General features: G+C 36.7%; 1 protein-coding gene across 2 annotated transcripts in view; it reads left to right on the forward strand.

Moving 5' to 3' along the window:
- Positions 1-12,721, forward strand: part of Zbtb8a (zinc finger and BTB domain containing 8A) — a 47,229-nt gene extending 34,508 nt beyond the window's left edge. For both annotated transcript variants that reach the window (XM_077803699.1, XM_077803698.1), the window contains exons 3-5: positions 1,013-1,836; positions 4,961-5,130; positions 11,094-12,721. In XM_077803699.1, the coding sequence (XP_077659825.1) occupies positions 1,014-1,836; positions 4,961-5,130; positions 11,094-11,426 (1,326 nt within the window). In that variant the 5' untranslated portion in view covers position 1,013 and the 3' untranslated portion in view covers positions 11,427-12,721. The remainder of the gene's footprint in view (positions 1-1,012; positions 1,837-4,960; positions 5,131-11,093) is intronic.
- The last annotated feature ends 2,152 nt before the right edge of the window (positions 12,722-14,873 follow it).

A 14,873-nucleotide genomic window follows, 5' to 3' on the forward strand; every position in this document is an offset into this window, starting at 1 on the left:
CAGCAACTTAGTGACTCAAATATATAAAAAAGAGGGGCTGGGACTGTGGCTCAGCAGCAAAGTGCTTGCTTAGCACGTGTGAGGCCCTGGGTTCGATCCTCAGCACCACATAAAAATAAAATAAAGATATTGTGTCCAGCTACAACTAAAAAATAAATAAATTTTTAAAAAATATATAAAAAAGATGCCGGGGGTGTCTCAGTGGTAGAGCTTCCCTGAGTTAAATCCCTAGCACCACAAACTAAAACAAAAAAACCAGCTGAGCTCATGGTCCTTCCTGGCCCTCACTCCTATACTTATTGCTCTGGCTCCGATCCCTCTTTGGCATCTGGGGATTTCTTATTCTTTCCTGCAAGCTCAACCATAACACATTTAACAAATTTGGGTTATATTTTAGTCAGCGTCTTCAGGGATTTGTGCCAGAGAAACATCTGCACTTTCTCCACCACCATTTGTTGGAACTGGAATCTTTCCCCTCGCTCTTCAGCTAGCTGATTCCTGGTCACTTTTTTTTTTTTTTTTTTAGTTGTAGATGGACACATTATCTTTAGGCGAGCGCTACCGCTTGAGCCACATCCCCAGCCCCTAAAAATTTTATTTTTTTTAAGATGATTTTTTTTTTTTGATGCTGGAGATTTAACCCAGGGATGCTTTACCACTGAACTACATCCCCAGCCTTTTGGCTTTTTATTTTGAGATAGGGTCTCACTGAGTCACTGAGGGCCTCACTAAGTTGCTGAGGCTAATCCTCCTGCGTTAGCCTCCCAAGCCACTGCGATAATAGGTGTGTGATACTGCACCCAGTGAAACAAAATTTCTAAAAATCTAATAACGTAGTATAATATTAAGTAGTATGTTGAAGCTTATTATTTTCTATGTCTTGGGACTATATTCTTCAAGAAGAAAAGTGGTTTTGTTGGAAAAAGAGGCTTCTGGTCCTGATTTCAGTGCACTCATGCTAGAAGGGGTTGCTGTCCCACTCTTGGTAACCTCCTGTGTCTTCTCCCTGCAGGATGGAGATTTCCACCCATCAGTCTCATCTCCTGCAACAACTAAATGAGCAGCGCAGGCAAGATGTGTTCTGTGATTGCAGTATTCTAGTTGAAGGGAAGGTCTTCAAAGCTCATCGAAATGTATTATTTGCTAGTAGTGGCTACTTCAAAATGCTTCTTTCTCAGAATTCCAAGGAGACAAGTCAGCCAACCACAGCTACATTTCAGGCTTTCTCTCCGGACACTTTCACAGTTATCCTGGACTTTGTCTATTCAGGCAAACTCTCTCTTACTGGGCAGAATGTCATAGAAGTGATGTCCGCTGCAAGCTTCCTTCAGATGACTGATGTCATTAGTGTATGTAAGACTTTTATCAAATCTTCCTTGGACATTAGTGAGAAGGAAAAAGATCGCTACTTCAGTCTCTCAGATAAGGATGCCAGTTCTAATGGCATAGAGCGTTCTGCTTTTTATGGTGGCAGCTGGCAAGAAGAAAGCAGTTCCCCACACTCTCACCTCAGCCCAGATCAAGGAGCAGGTATAATAAGTGGAAAGTCGTGGGGTAAGTATAATTACCCTCCGGCCTCCCAACGGAGCACTCAGCTCCCTGGGGTCAAGCATGAGCAGAGGAAAGATTCCATTAAAAAGACCAAGCATCTGCGACTGTCACAGCCTCCTGAAGCTGCTCAATATAAGTCAAGCAAACGAGAAGCACGTGCGTCTGATTCTTCCAGCCATGTTTCCCAGGCTGAAGAACAAGCGCAAATTGACACAGAAATGGACTCTGCTTCTGTTGGCTATCAGTATGGTCAAGGATCTGAGGTCACGTCCCGAAGTTTTTCAGGTACTCAAAAGGAGCATGACTCCCCAACCAGGTTCCAAACTGCTATTATATATAAATCCTTTCTCAACATGCCCTAATTTTAGGTGTGTCATAGGCAGTTAAACCAAGTGATTTTTTTAAAAGTCATACTTTTATAATGAAATGGATTTTATAAAACAAGAATTTAAAATGTTTAACTCAAAATAATATTGGAAACATTCAATGACAGTCAGTAGAATACTGATGGTCAAAACATAATTATCTGGGGCTGGGGTTGTGGCCGGCTCAGTGGTAGGTCGCTTACCTAGTGTGTGTGAGGCCCTGTGTTCAATCCTCAGCACCACAGAAAACTAAATAAACAAAATAAAGGTATTGTGTCCATCTACAACTAAAAATATTAAAACGACAACAACAAAAAAATCACATAATTTTCCAAACCTATATCTGGATGTTTGGATTACTATTAAATGTTTAAAGTCTTTTCTAAATGGTTCAATCTCTAAGATATGTATTTTCATTTTACATAGTTCCTCCCCCACCTGTCTTCACTCAGGAGGAGTATTTATCAACATATAAGTATATAATTGTGTGTGTGTGGTGCTGAGGATGGAACCCAGGGCCTTGAACTTGCTAGGCAAAGGCTCTACCACTAAGCCAGATACTTTTCTTTTTTTAAATTTGTAACACACAACTCATAAAATTTATACTGTGATTCTTCAGTGAACCAGTGTGCAACAACATAAAATATCTTTCTCACTAGGTGTGGGTGGTATATGCCTGTAATCCCAGTGACTCTGGAGGCTGAGTCAGGAGGATTACAAGTTTGAGGCCAGCATTAGCAAATAAGTGAGGTTCTAAGCAACTTACTGAGACCCTGACTCAAAATAAAAAATAAAAAGGGCTAGGAATGTGGCTCTGGGTTTAATCCCAAAAGAAAAAAAAAAAAAAAAGACAAGACAAAGATCCCTCTCTCTCTTAATTTTTTTTTTTTTGAATTTTCCAACATTTATTTTCTAGTTCTCGGCGGACACAACATCTTTGTTGGTATGTGGTGCTGAGGATCGAACCCGGGCCGCACGCACACCAAGCGAGCGCGCTACCGCTTGAGCCATATCCCCAGCCCTCTCTCTCTTAATTTTGAGACAGATTCTTGCTAAATTGCCCAGGCTGGCCTCAAATTTTTGGTCCTTCTGCCCCAGCCTCTCAAGTCCCTGGGATTAAAGGAATGCACCACCACACCCAGTTGTGTTTTTTTTTTTTTTAATGATAGTAATAAAATATAGAAATAGAGTATTATACTACCCTTATTCCCATATGGCTGAAATAAAGAAGGATTAGAAATATATATCATCCAGTCTTCTTCCCCAATGAACTAGTTAACAAATTTGCTTAATTGTTTATATGTGAATTCCAAACAAAATTTTCATAAAAAGAAGTCCCTGAGGATTATAGGGTCTATTACATATATTTTAAATGTTTATTTTAGAAAAATTTCAAAGTATCTTTGAAACAAGTTTGTGTGTTTCCTGAATGTGTACACTTTTTTCCTTATCATTGTATTTCCTTAACAATATGGTATCACAACTATTTATATAACATTTATATTATATAAATATAAATAGCATTAGGTATTATAAATAATGGAGATGTTTTAAAGTATGGGAGGATGTGCTTAGATTATATGCAAATACTACATTATTTCTATTAATGTCTCTTGAGCACCTGTGGATTTGTATCTGGTGGTGGTAAAGGGGTGTTTCCTGGAAATAATGTCTGGGGCTAGAGGTGTAGTCCAGTAGCAGAGCACTTACCTAGCATGTGTGAGACCCTGAGTTCCATCCATAGCACCACAAAAAAATTTTTGAGGTTTGCCTTCTATTATAACTAATAATTTTCTTTTCTTTTTTCTTTTTTTTTTTTGGTACTAAGGATTGAACCCATGAATGCTTTACCACTAAGCTATATCCCAGGCCTTTTTTGTTTTGATTTTTGGCTAGAGTCTTTCGAAGTTGCTGAGGCTAGCCTTGAATTTGCAATCCTCTTGCCTCATTCTTCTGGGTCACTGAGAATACAGGCATGTATCATTGTGTCTGGCCACAACTAACATTTTGTAGATGTGTACTTTAAAACCAAATATTAAAGATCCTTGTAATTATACAAGTACATGATAAGTAAAGGCAAGGTGATAAAAAACATAAATAAAACAAATTGCTTAAAAACTTGAATATTAGCTGGGTTTGGTGGCACACACCTGTGATCCCAGCAGCTCAGGAGGCTGACAGGAATTCAAAGCCAGCCTCAGCAACTTAACAAGGCCAGAAGCAACTTAGTAAGACTTTGTCTCAAAATAAAATATAAAAAGGGCTGGAGATGTGGCTCAGTGGCTAAGCACCCCTGAGGTAATTCCCCACTACTAAAAAAACAAAAACCAACCAACGAAACAAATCTGAATATTAAATGTTTTAATTTTGCATTGTTTATAGTGTTAAAATCCAGTATTAGCAGGGCATAGTGGCACATGCCTGTAATCCCAGAAACTCAGGAGGCTGAGGTAAGAGGATTGCAAGTTCAAGACCAGCCTCAGCATTTTAGGGAGACCCTAAGCAACTTAGTGAGACCCTGTCTTAGAAAAAGTAAAATATAGAAAGGGCTGGGGATGTGGGGGATGTGGCCCAGTGGTTAAGCACCTCTGAGTTCAATCCCTAGTACCAAAAAAAGAATATAGTACTACCTTTTTACATTTAAAAATGTAATGACTGGGGTTGGGGCTGTGACTCAGTGGCAGAGCACTTGCCTAGCATGTGCAGGGCACTGGGTTCAATCCCCAGCATCACATAAAAATAAACAAATAAAGGCATTCTAACCGTTTACAACTACAAAACAATTTTTTTTAAATGTAATGACTGTAGTATGTTAAATGAAGACATATGTGTAATAGTCTAAATTTACCTGGACTTTGTAAACATATCAAATACTAAAGTTATAGTTCTATATAGGAATACATTGACAATTCTGGTCTTAATAGAATGTCTTCCTCCTTCCTTTTACCTTTCCATGGTTGAACTCACCAAGTCCTTTTGGATTCTTTATGTTCATAGAATTGTTATGCTCTCTCTAGTGATTTAATAAAACTGTCTTGTGACAGATGACCTGCCCAGGATGCGATTCAAGTGCCCGTACTGCACACATGTGGTAAAGCGGAAAGCAGACCTCAAGCGACACCTGCGCTGTCATACAGGAGAAAGGCCGTATCCATGTCAAGCTTGTGGAAAAAGGTTTAGCAGGCTAGACCACCTAAGTAGCCATTTCCGAACAGTATGTATATGATCTTCCATCATTTTACTTCTTGAGGCAATGTGCATTTATCTGCTTTAGGATAATCCAGTTTAGGGGCATATCTTTTCATATAACTCTACCATAGGAAAAATTATTCGAAATCATGCACAAAATAATAATTTTATGTATATGTGTGTGTGTGTGTATGTATGTATGTATATATATATAGACTTTTAGTCTCCTTTGAGACCTCTAAGTACAGTTCTTTTAATTCACACCAAATATATTTTTATATGTTGATGTGTTCAGAGACAAAGATAATACAAACTGTACAAATGTTTTAAATGTCTAGGTCAGAATCACCACTTCACATATTTGGCATCTACCAGTGATTCCTGAATCCTGTCTGGTAGTATCTTGGTCTAGTTGCCGACCTCTCTCCACTACATCCCCTTTCTAGGCTCCCTTCAGCTTCTCTCCAGTCTTCTAAAGGAAGGAAGCCACTTCCAGTCAGGGATTGACTGTTAGCAGTCAAAAAATATTCAGAGAATTTGTTCTTTGATGCCCTGGGGGTTTCATAAGATAGTGACATTGAAATTGTTCTGCCCTTCATCTTGGCAACACAGTTTTCTTCTGAAATATGTGTTCTGTCACTTTTGCTTCTGTTCCATTTACAAGCGTTCTTTTTAAATTTAAAAGACAATGGGTCACTTACAGTGATTGTATCATGCATTGCTTTATAATTATTTATTCAACAAATATGTTTAGAGCACTGTATATGCCAGTTCCTTTTCTAAGTGCTAGCAATGAGAAATACAGGCAAAATCTCTGTCTTTGTTAACCTTATGGAACTAGAGTTTTAAAAACTAAAAAGCTTTTGGTGGCTCATGCCTGTAATCCTGAGGCAGGAGGATTAAAAGTTCAACACCAACCTCAGCAACTTAGCAAGTCCCTAAGCAACTCAGTGAGACCTGTCTCAAAATAAAAAATAAAAAAGGACTGGGGATGTGTGGCTCAGTCATCAAGCACCCCTGGGTTCATTCTCTGTTACTTAAGAAAATAATAATAATAAACAATCCTTCATTACTACAAAAGCAATAAGTATGTATTATAAAAAAATAAGAAACTAGTCGGGCGTGATGTCACATCCCTATGATCCAGCAGTGAGGCAAGGTGATCGTGAGTTCAAAGGCAGCCTCAGCAAAAATGAGGCACTAAGCAACTCATTGAGACCCTGTCTCTAAATAAAATACAAAATAGGGATGGGATGTGGCTCAGTGGTCCAGTGCCACTGAGTTCAATCCCCATAACTCCACCCCCCAAAAAAATAAAGAAAAGAAAACAACAACAAAAAAAATGTTTTATCACTCCAATGTTACTATTCTTAATATTCTTAACAGTTCTATTATATAGTCTTCCACAATTTCTTCTATGGATATAATTGTTTTTTAGCTTCGAATGAGATCATATCGTACATGCTGTTTTGTAACCTGTTTTCTTTAGTGAATAATCATCATTTATTTGTGTTTTGGGTTTTTTTTTTTATTTGTTTGTTTGTTTTTTGCGGTGCTGGGGATTGAACCCAGGGCCTTGTGCGTGCAAGGCAAGCACTTAAAATGTCTCATAAAAAACAAAATAGAGCTGGTTTGTCCAAGCCAGAATCCAGTCTAAGACCATCTCTCTGCTAAATCCCTTAAATATGTTTTTCTTTTATTTGTCGTAGCTGGGGATCACACCCAGGGCCTAGCGCATCCTAAGTATGTGCTTTATTACCACTGACTGCACCTTTGCTCCACCTCAAGTATATTTTTAATCTAGCACAGTTTCCCCCCCACATACCCCTCCCTTACCCCAACACTGACTTATTGAAGACAGCCAGTGGTTCTTCAAAGCACCCTAACTCTGGTTTGTCTGCTTGCTTCCATATGGTGTCATTTAGTTTGTTCCATTATTCTCCTTGCATTTTCTATAAACTAGAAGTTTTATCTAAAGTCCCAGTGGATTCAAGTTAAACACTTTCAATTAGAACACATCAAGGGCAAAGTTGTACATTTCATGTTCTGTTACATTAGGAGAGACACGTCTGGTGGACCCATCATTTGTGATTTTTTTTTTTTAGATAGAGAGAATTTTAATATTTATTTTTTAGTTTTCGGCGGACATAACATCTTTGTATGTGGTGCTGAGGATCGAACCCAAGCCACACGCATGCCAGGCAAGCATGCTACCGCTTGAGCCACATCCCCAGCCCATCATTTGTGATGTTAAGACAGATCTCTCTCTGTGGGTAATGATAATGTAATTCCACCATTGTATACATCAAGGTGCTGCCTTGTAACAAGAAAGGAATTTTTGTGAAAGAATTTTGGCATCTAAGAATGACCCCTTTCCCCATCAACTCTTCATTCAATGATATTATCAGTGATTGATAATATGTAAGAAGTTATAATTTTAGAGGGCTGGGGACATAGCTCAGTTGACAGAGTGCTTGCCTTGCATGCACAAGGCCCTTGTTTCAATCCCCACCACTACCACCAAAAAAACAAAAACAAATGATTTTATTTAGAGTTGTGGAATGATTTATCAATTTATAATTTCTTCTACAGTATTAGCTGGAATTCTATGAAGCAAAATTTCCCTTTATCATCTGGAGCTATTTGGTTATTTTGAAATCCAAATCCTATAGGAGAAGGAGGATAAACATTTGTTTCTTTCTCTTAAATCAATTTTCAAAGTGAAGAATTGATTTAATAGCAGCCTCAATGACATTATATGAGCTTTCTCAGGCTTTGCTGTTTTAGATACCATAGAGTATTAGGAATTTTCATCGGTTCATTGTGCTTCTTGATACATTTCAGAGTTATATCCAGACCATTCTCTACCTTAAAGTGGCTCTTATGTCCTTTGGACACATCCCATTACATTCAAAAGTATCCTCGTTCACTGGACCCAAAAGAGGCCTACACCCACCTCATATTTTCCCTACCACAGAAGTGGAATCAGCCACTTCTCGGAGGACGTAGGTTCCTTTCAGGAGGGGTGAAATTAGAGACCAGAATTTGGGTACCCACTGTTATGGAGTTGTCATGTGTCTTTTTTTTTTTTTTTGGCAGTGCTAGGGATGGAACCCGGGGCTTTGCACGTGCTAGGCAAGCCCTCTACCACTAAACTACATCCCAACCTGTCATTTCTTTTTTCTTTTTTTTTTTTTTTTGGCGGGGGTAGGGGGATACTGGGGATTGAACTCAGGGACACATCAACTACTGAGTCACATCCCCAGCCCTATTTTGTATTTTATTTAGAGACAGGGTCTCACTGAGTTGCTTAGCACCACACTATTGCTGAGATTGGCTTTGAATTTGCGATCCTCCTGTCTCAGCCTCCCCAGCTGCTGAGATTAGAGCCCTGCGCCATCTCGCCTGGCCCATCATTTCTTTTTAAATTATTTCAGTGGACACATATATACATTTTAATATATACATATATATTTTTTTTAAATTATGAGTTCATATTGATATTTTCAGTTTAAACATTGTAGTGTTTCACTTAATTTCTTTGACATCATAATTATATTAGAATTCATGAATCTTTGTCAATACTCTGTTAACAAAAACACCACCACATGTGATACCCATAATATTATTCTCTCAGGAAAATAAGTATTCTTTTCAACTGTACACTTTTAATATTTGCTATTTAATGTCAACAGTTAAGCAGAAGATAATAACTGTCCTGAATGATGTTCTATACATACTCGTAGATACTTTACCAAACTAAAATAGTTTTTTAAAATTTTATTTTATTGTTTGGTTTTCAAACTTTTCTGCCTTTCTCTAAATGAGTATTTCATAAACATTAATCCATCATTATACAATTAATTCTCATAATTTTTATAGTAGAACCCATAATCTACTTCTCTTAACAGCTATTGAACAAAATTGTTTATTACTAACTAAAATGATTTATAATCGTTCATCAGTTAAAACTTTTTAACCAAAGCATTCCACACCTATTAACCCATTCGGTTCTCACATCAACCCCATGAGTAGTGTGCCTATTAACAATAAAGAATCAGGGTGGGGCTGGGGATATAGCTCATTTGGTAGAGTGCTTGCCTTGCATGCACAAGGTGCTGAATTCAATCCCCAGCACCACAAAAAAAAGAATCAGGCTGGGATAATAATAGGTTGATGTATAAAAAAAACGACCTATAGGTTGTTTGTGACCAGTGCCCATTTGGACTAGTCAGGCTTCCCATCTTCCTGGGGGTGGGGCCAGTGGGAGTGGCCATATCATACAGTTACATATTTTGACTATCACCTTGAAAGCAGAATGATAATGTTTAAAATTACTTGCTCCAAGGTTCAAGGTTAGTAATTGACAAAGATAGAAAATGACAAAATTAGGACTAGAACACAAGCCTTCTGATTCCTAGTGTGATCCTATTTCTACCAGTTCTTTTATTAATAAAGACAGCTAAGAATCCTTCTATCCAAAAATATTGATTAATTTATATTTGGGGCCAGGCACAGTGGCACATGCCTGTAATCCTAGTGGCTCCAGAGGCTGAGGCAGGAGGATAGTGAGTTAAAAACCAACCTCAGCAATTTAGCAAGGCCCTAAGCAACTTAGAAAGAACCTGTCTCAAAATAAAATATAAAAAGTGCTGGGGATGTGGCTCAGTGGTTCAGTGCTCCTGGGTTAAATCCCTGGTTTAAAAAAAAAGTTAATAGGGGCTGGGGTTGTGGCTCAAGTGGAGGCGTGCTCGCCTAGCATGTGTGAGGCACTGGGTTTGATTATCAGCACCACATAAAAAAATAAAAAATAAGATATTGTGTCCACCTAAAACTAAAAAATAAATATTTAAAAAATTATATGTATATATGTGTGTGTGTGTATATATATATATATATATACACACATATATACATATATATATATACACATACATATATATATTTGGGATAATATTTTTTTTCTTTGGTTAAATAACAAAAAAAATAATAATACATAAACAAAAGGTTTTTTCCTCTCTGAATTAAAATATATCAAGTCCTGCTAGGTAAAGTGGCACATACCTATATCCCACCTACTTGGCAGGCTAAGACAGGAGAATCACAAAGTTTGAGGCCAGCCTGGGAAACTTAGCTAGAACCTGACTCAAAATAAAAAGGGAATTGAGTGTGGTGGTGTGCCCTGTAACCCTAGCAATCTGGGAGGCTGAGTGAGACAGGAGTATCTCAAGTTTGAGGCCAGCTTCAGCAATTTAGCAGGACACTGTCTTATAAAAAGGTTAGGGCCAAAGCTGAGTGTTAGAACACCCCGGATTCCATTCTGTACTGCAAAAAAAAAAAAAAAAAAATAGTAAAGTCTTTAAAAACAATACATGGGGGGTTAGGGTTGTGGCTCAGTGGTAGAGTATTTGCCTAGCATGCGTGAGGCCCTGAGTTCGATCCTTAGCACCATGTATCAATAAATAAAATAAAGATCCATTGACAACTCAAGAAATATTTAAAAAAACAATATAATACAATACATGGCACATAGTAAGTGTTTGCAATTATTTTTATGCTAGGAAGGTGTCCCTTTTTACCTTAGATATCAAAATACTGTTGGGTTAAAGGATATATGAAATTATTCAGTATGTAACATTAAAAATAAAACCACTGGGGCTGGAGTTTTGGCTCAGTGATAGAGTGCTTGCCTAGCATATGTGAGGCTCTGGGTTCAATTCTCAGCACCACATATAAACAAATAAATAAAGGTCCATCAATAACTAATACAAACTTTTAAAAAATAATAAAACCACTATCATTTAGAGAAAATGATATTTAATATTTCTGTGACATCAATTTATCCCCCAAACCTTTTCTAATGATTAGATGTTAATTTGAGTCTAATGCATGGCTTTGGACATCTCAGATTTATGAACTGATACCTAAAATATCAAACTGTCCTGCTTTTGAAAAATCATTTTTATCACTATTTAAATCTCTACACAGATTCACCAGGCATGCAAACTAATCTGCAGAAAATGCAAACGCCATGTGACTGACCTAACAGGGCAAGTGGTACAGGAAGGAACCAGGCGCTACAGACTGTGTAATGAGTGTCTTGCAGAAGTTGGCATAGACAGCCTCCCCATTGATTTGGAAGCTGAGCAACATCTTATGTCCCCATCAGATGGAGATAAACATTCCCGATGGCAATTGAGTGAAGATGAGAATAGATCCTATGTGGAGATTGTAGAGGATGGGTCTGCCGATCTGGTCATACAACAGGTTGATGATAGTGAAGAAGAAGAAGAAAAAGAAATAAAGCCCAACATTAGGTAGCTGTAATATGAACCAACAGAGCTGGCATGTCTGCAATTTCCATTCACTTCCTGTATCTCTCCTTTCCATGGTCAGAGTCTGGTTAACAAATTTATCATACTGACTTAAAAGAAATGACCTGAAATAACTTGCATGCTTTCTGAACAGGCCATTGTATCCATTCTGAACTTTGTTGCCCTAAAATATGTTGCTGCACTGGAAAGAAAGACCTAGCTTGAGTTGGCATGATGGATGAACAGTTACCCTCTTTATTACAGATACGTTCTTTCTTTTAATATTGGAAGATATACTTAGCAAATTTTCTTCAAAGAAAATATTTTAAATAAATTTATCATAGCCAAGCTTTATATAAGACAATTTTAAGATGTTTCAAAGACAAATACATTACCAATATTAAGTTTCACAGGGAAAACGGGTAAGAGCAAATTTAAGGGTGTAGCAACTCACTTTGCTGTTAATTTCAGATCTGAAGCAACCAATCACTTTCTAGTATTCTAAATGATTAGGATTAATGACTGAAGACTAATAAGAAATGCTTGAGTTTGTTCATATTTAAAATTTTTGTCCTTAAAAAATAACTTTTATGTAGTCAGTATTATTTAAAAGAAAAAACTAACATAGAGGCTGACCAAAGATTATATACAGACATCATTTTTTCAAAATAGGAAACACACTGCCTAAAAGTAAAGGTAGTTAGTTTGTAAAAAAAAAAAAAAAAAGATCTGTCAATAACAGTTTTCTTCTTCTCTAAAAGAAAAAAATGAATAAAAAGTTTAAAAAATATATTAGAAGGTTCTCTCCAGTTCTTAAGAATAATTTCTAACGTTTATCTAGTGCTATATATTACTTTAAAGTGCTCTATCACATATTTTCTCACTATTTAGTAAAGGAGATAGTACCTCTGAGGAAATTAAGGTCAGAAAATATGAGTGGTACAACTGATGATTGGACAGACTATGGTTTTAAGTAATCCTCTTTTATCAGTCTCTCCTAATATGTCTCCTGAAATGACAGAGAATTGAAATCAAACCTTACAGGCCTGCAGTAATGATAAAAGTCAGATTTAGAATTAAAAAACACATTATGAGAATCAGGATTAGAAAATGCAGGGGTGGATATAGCTCAGTGGTAGAGTGCTTGCCTAGCACTTGGCCCTGGGTTCAATCCTCAGCACACACACACACAAAGAATTAGAATGTATGAAAGAAGAATTTAGTCACTTTCAGCAACCTATATCTTTATGTTAAGTTATTCAAATAGTGTTAAGTAATGTCACTAAAATACATTCTGTCATATTTTTGTCGGGTTATTTATATATAAATTTAAAACAAAACTATTTGAACAAATTATTGTCTTAAATGCTTTGAGCATTTTTGCATATCTTGTTTATATTTTTCACAACAAATTTTTATCCTAGGATACAAAGTTTAAACTTCTCCCCAGTGTGAATTATGAAACATTCCAACATCACAGCAAAATTGGAGAAGCATTGTTTTTAGTTCTAAGGATAAAATATAAATATCAGAACAATGGTACTTCATAAAGTTCTTTGTGCTGGGCACAGAGGCACATGCCTGTAGTCTTAGCTACAAAGGAGGCTAAGGCAGGAGGATTGCAAATTTGAGGCCAGCCTGGGCAACTTTGGGAGACCCTGTCTCAAAAAATTAAAAGGGCTGTGGATGTAACTCAGTGGTAAAGCACCCCTGGGCTCAGTCACCAGTACCATACACACACACACAAAAGAGGGGTCTCTGCAAGTTACCATAGTGAAGCTTAATATAATGTAATTATGGCATATAGTGAGGATCCATGTATTATACTGTATTTTTAAATGCCATGACATACCTCAAGATGATATTTTTGTTATTATTTCCTTATTCTTTAGTTAATGATTGTCCTTGATACCAACTTGTGGGCACAAGACTTAATATCCTTTAAAAAATTTTTTAAATAGATAAATAACTACTTTTGTTTCATGATACTTAAGTCTTTTCCAAGATTGCCCTGATGGCAAATTTCCAGTTGGCTCAAGACTACCTGTGTGTATTGAGTTCATTGGTTCTCCCAACATGACCATTCCTAAATCAGGATTCTTAACTACTAAGTAATATCTGAAGAGGGAGGCATTGCCTGCCATTCTCTAGTCTCACCAGAGTGATACTAACACCTTTCCAAATTGTAACCTGATTTTTAGTTGTTGGGGCCAATAGGAAAAATGACTGATTTGAGCTTTATTCATAGAAATGAAGTAGTGCTTGCATGTGTATACCCTAACGCACTTTAGTCTATGACCTAAATGTTCTTTTATGCTATTATCTTCTGCATGCAAACTTCACACACATCAGCATGAACTTCAGCAATGTCCACTGAACACACTGTTACCAGCACTTTAATTGCCTTTTTCAGAAAGAATGCTTTTTCATAACTGTTTATATCAAGCATCAAACAGTACCCACCAAACAGCTGTCAGATTCAGCAAACAAAACATCTATTCTATCATTTTAGCAGCATAAAAGAAGAACATTTAAGAATGTTTGCAAGTTGTAAATAATGACTCCAGTTATCATATCATATGTATGTAAGACTTTAGAGAAAATTATTTTCTAGAATGAAACTATCTATTAATGATTTCTGAGAAAATTGAATTCTTTAGCTTTTAAATGTGGGAAAATGCTACACAGGGATATAATTTGTTTAAATAAGCTTTATTTATGCCAAGGATTTTTTTTTCTTTCTTCTTCAACATCAAGAAAATAATGGGAATTGATTAGGCCAAAGTTTGCTTTTGCAGATATGCTGTTTATTATCTTCTGGATGTCCTTCTCACTTTATTGTTTTCAAGAGTGACTGGTTGAAGGGATGAAGTTTTGCAAAAATAAACCACTACTACAGTCATGCCTAGTGTCTGGAAGAAGAAAAACAAACCAGCATCAGTTTTAAAAAAAATTTTTTTAACCCAAGAAACTTCAAATGAATTGTTTCATAAAGAAGTTCAACATTGGAGGAAGAAGCTCTAAAATCAAGCTGCTGTGGCACATCTTCCCTGTGCCTCTTCCCAGGCGCCTCTGCAGAACTCAGAATTGAAAATCATGGAGCTAGACAACTTCTTGTATTCCCCTTGAGTATCAAAAGCTCACTTCATTACTACTATTATTGACTGTATTTATAAGCAGGTAACTAAGATAGGATGTCTTAGTGAGCAGATCACATCTTTAGCATTTGATGTTCCTTGTATGATCATGAGATCTTAAAACTTTAAGAACAGAAGTTTTAATATTTTTCAATATTATGTTTTTGAGTAATACAATCAAAACATAGTCATTGCTTCCTATGTGGCCAAGTTACTGCTTAGTGGATGAAAAAAACTTGGTGTTCCGGTTATATATGAGCTCAGAACTCAATTCATTAAAATTATTTTGCTAAGTCGTGCTAAGATATATTGAAATT

The sequence above is a fragment of the Urocitellus parryii genome, chromosome 11, assembly GCF_045843805.1.
Source record: "Urocitellus parryii isolate mUroPar1 chromosome 11, mUroPar1.hap1, whole genome shotgun sequence".
Taxonomy (NCBI): domain Eukaryota; kingdom Metazoa; phylum Chordata; class Mammalia; order Rodentia; family Sciuridae; genus Urocitellus; species Urocitellus parryii.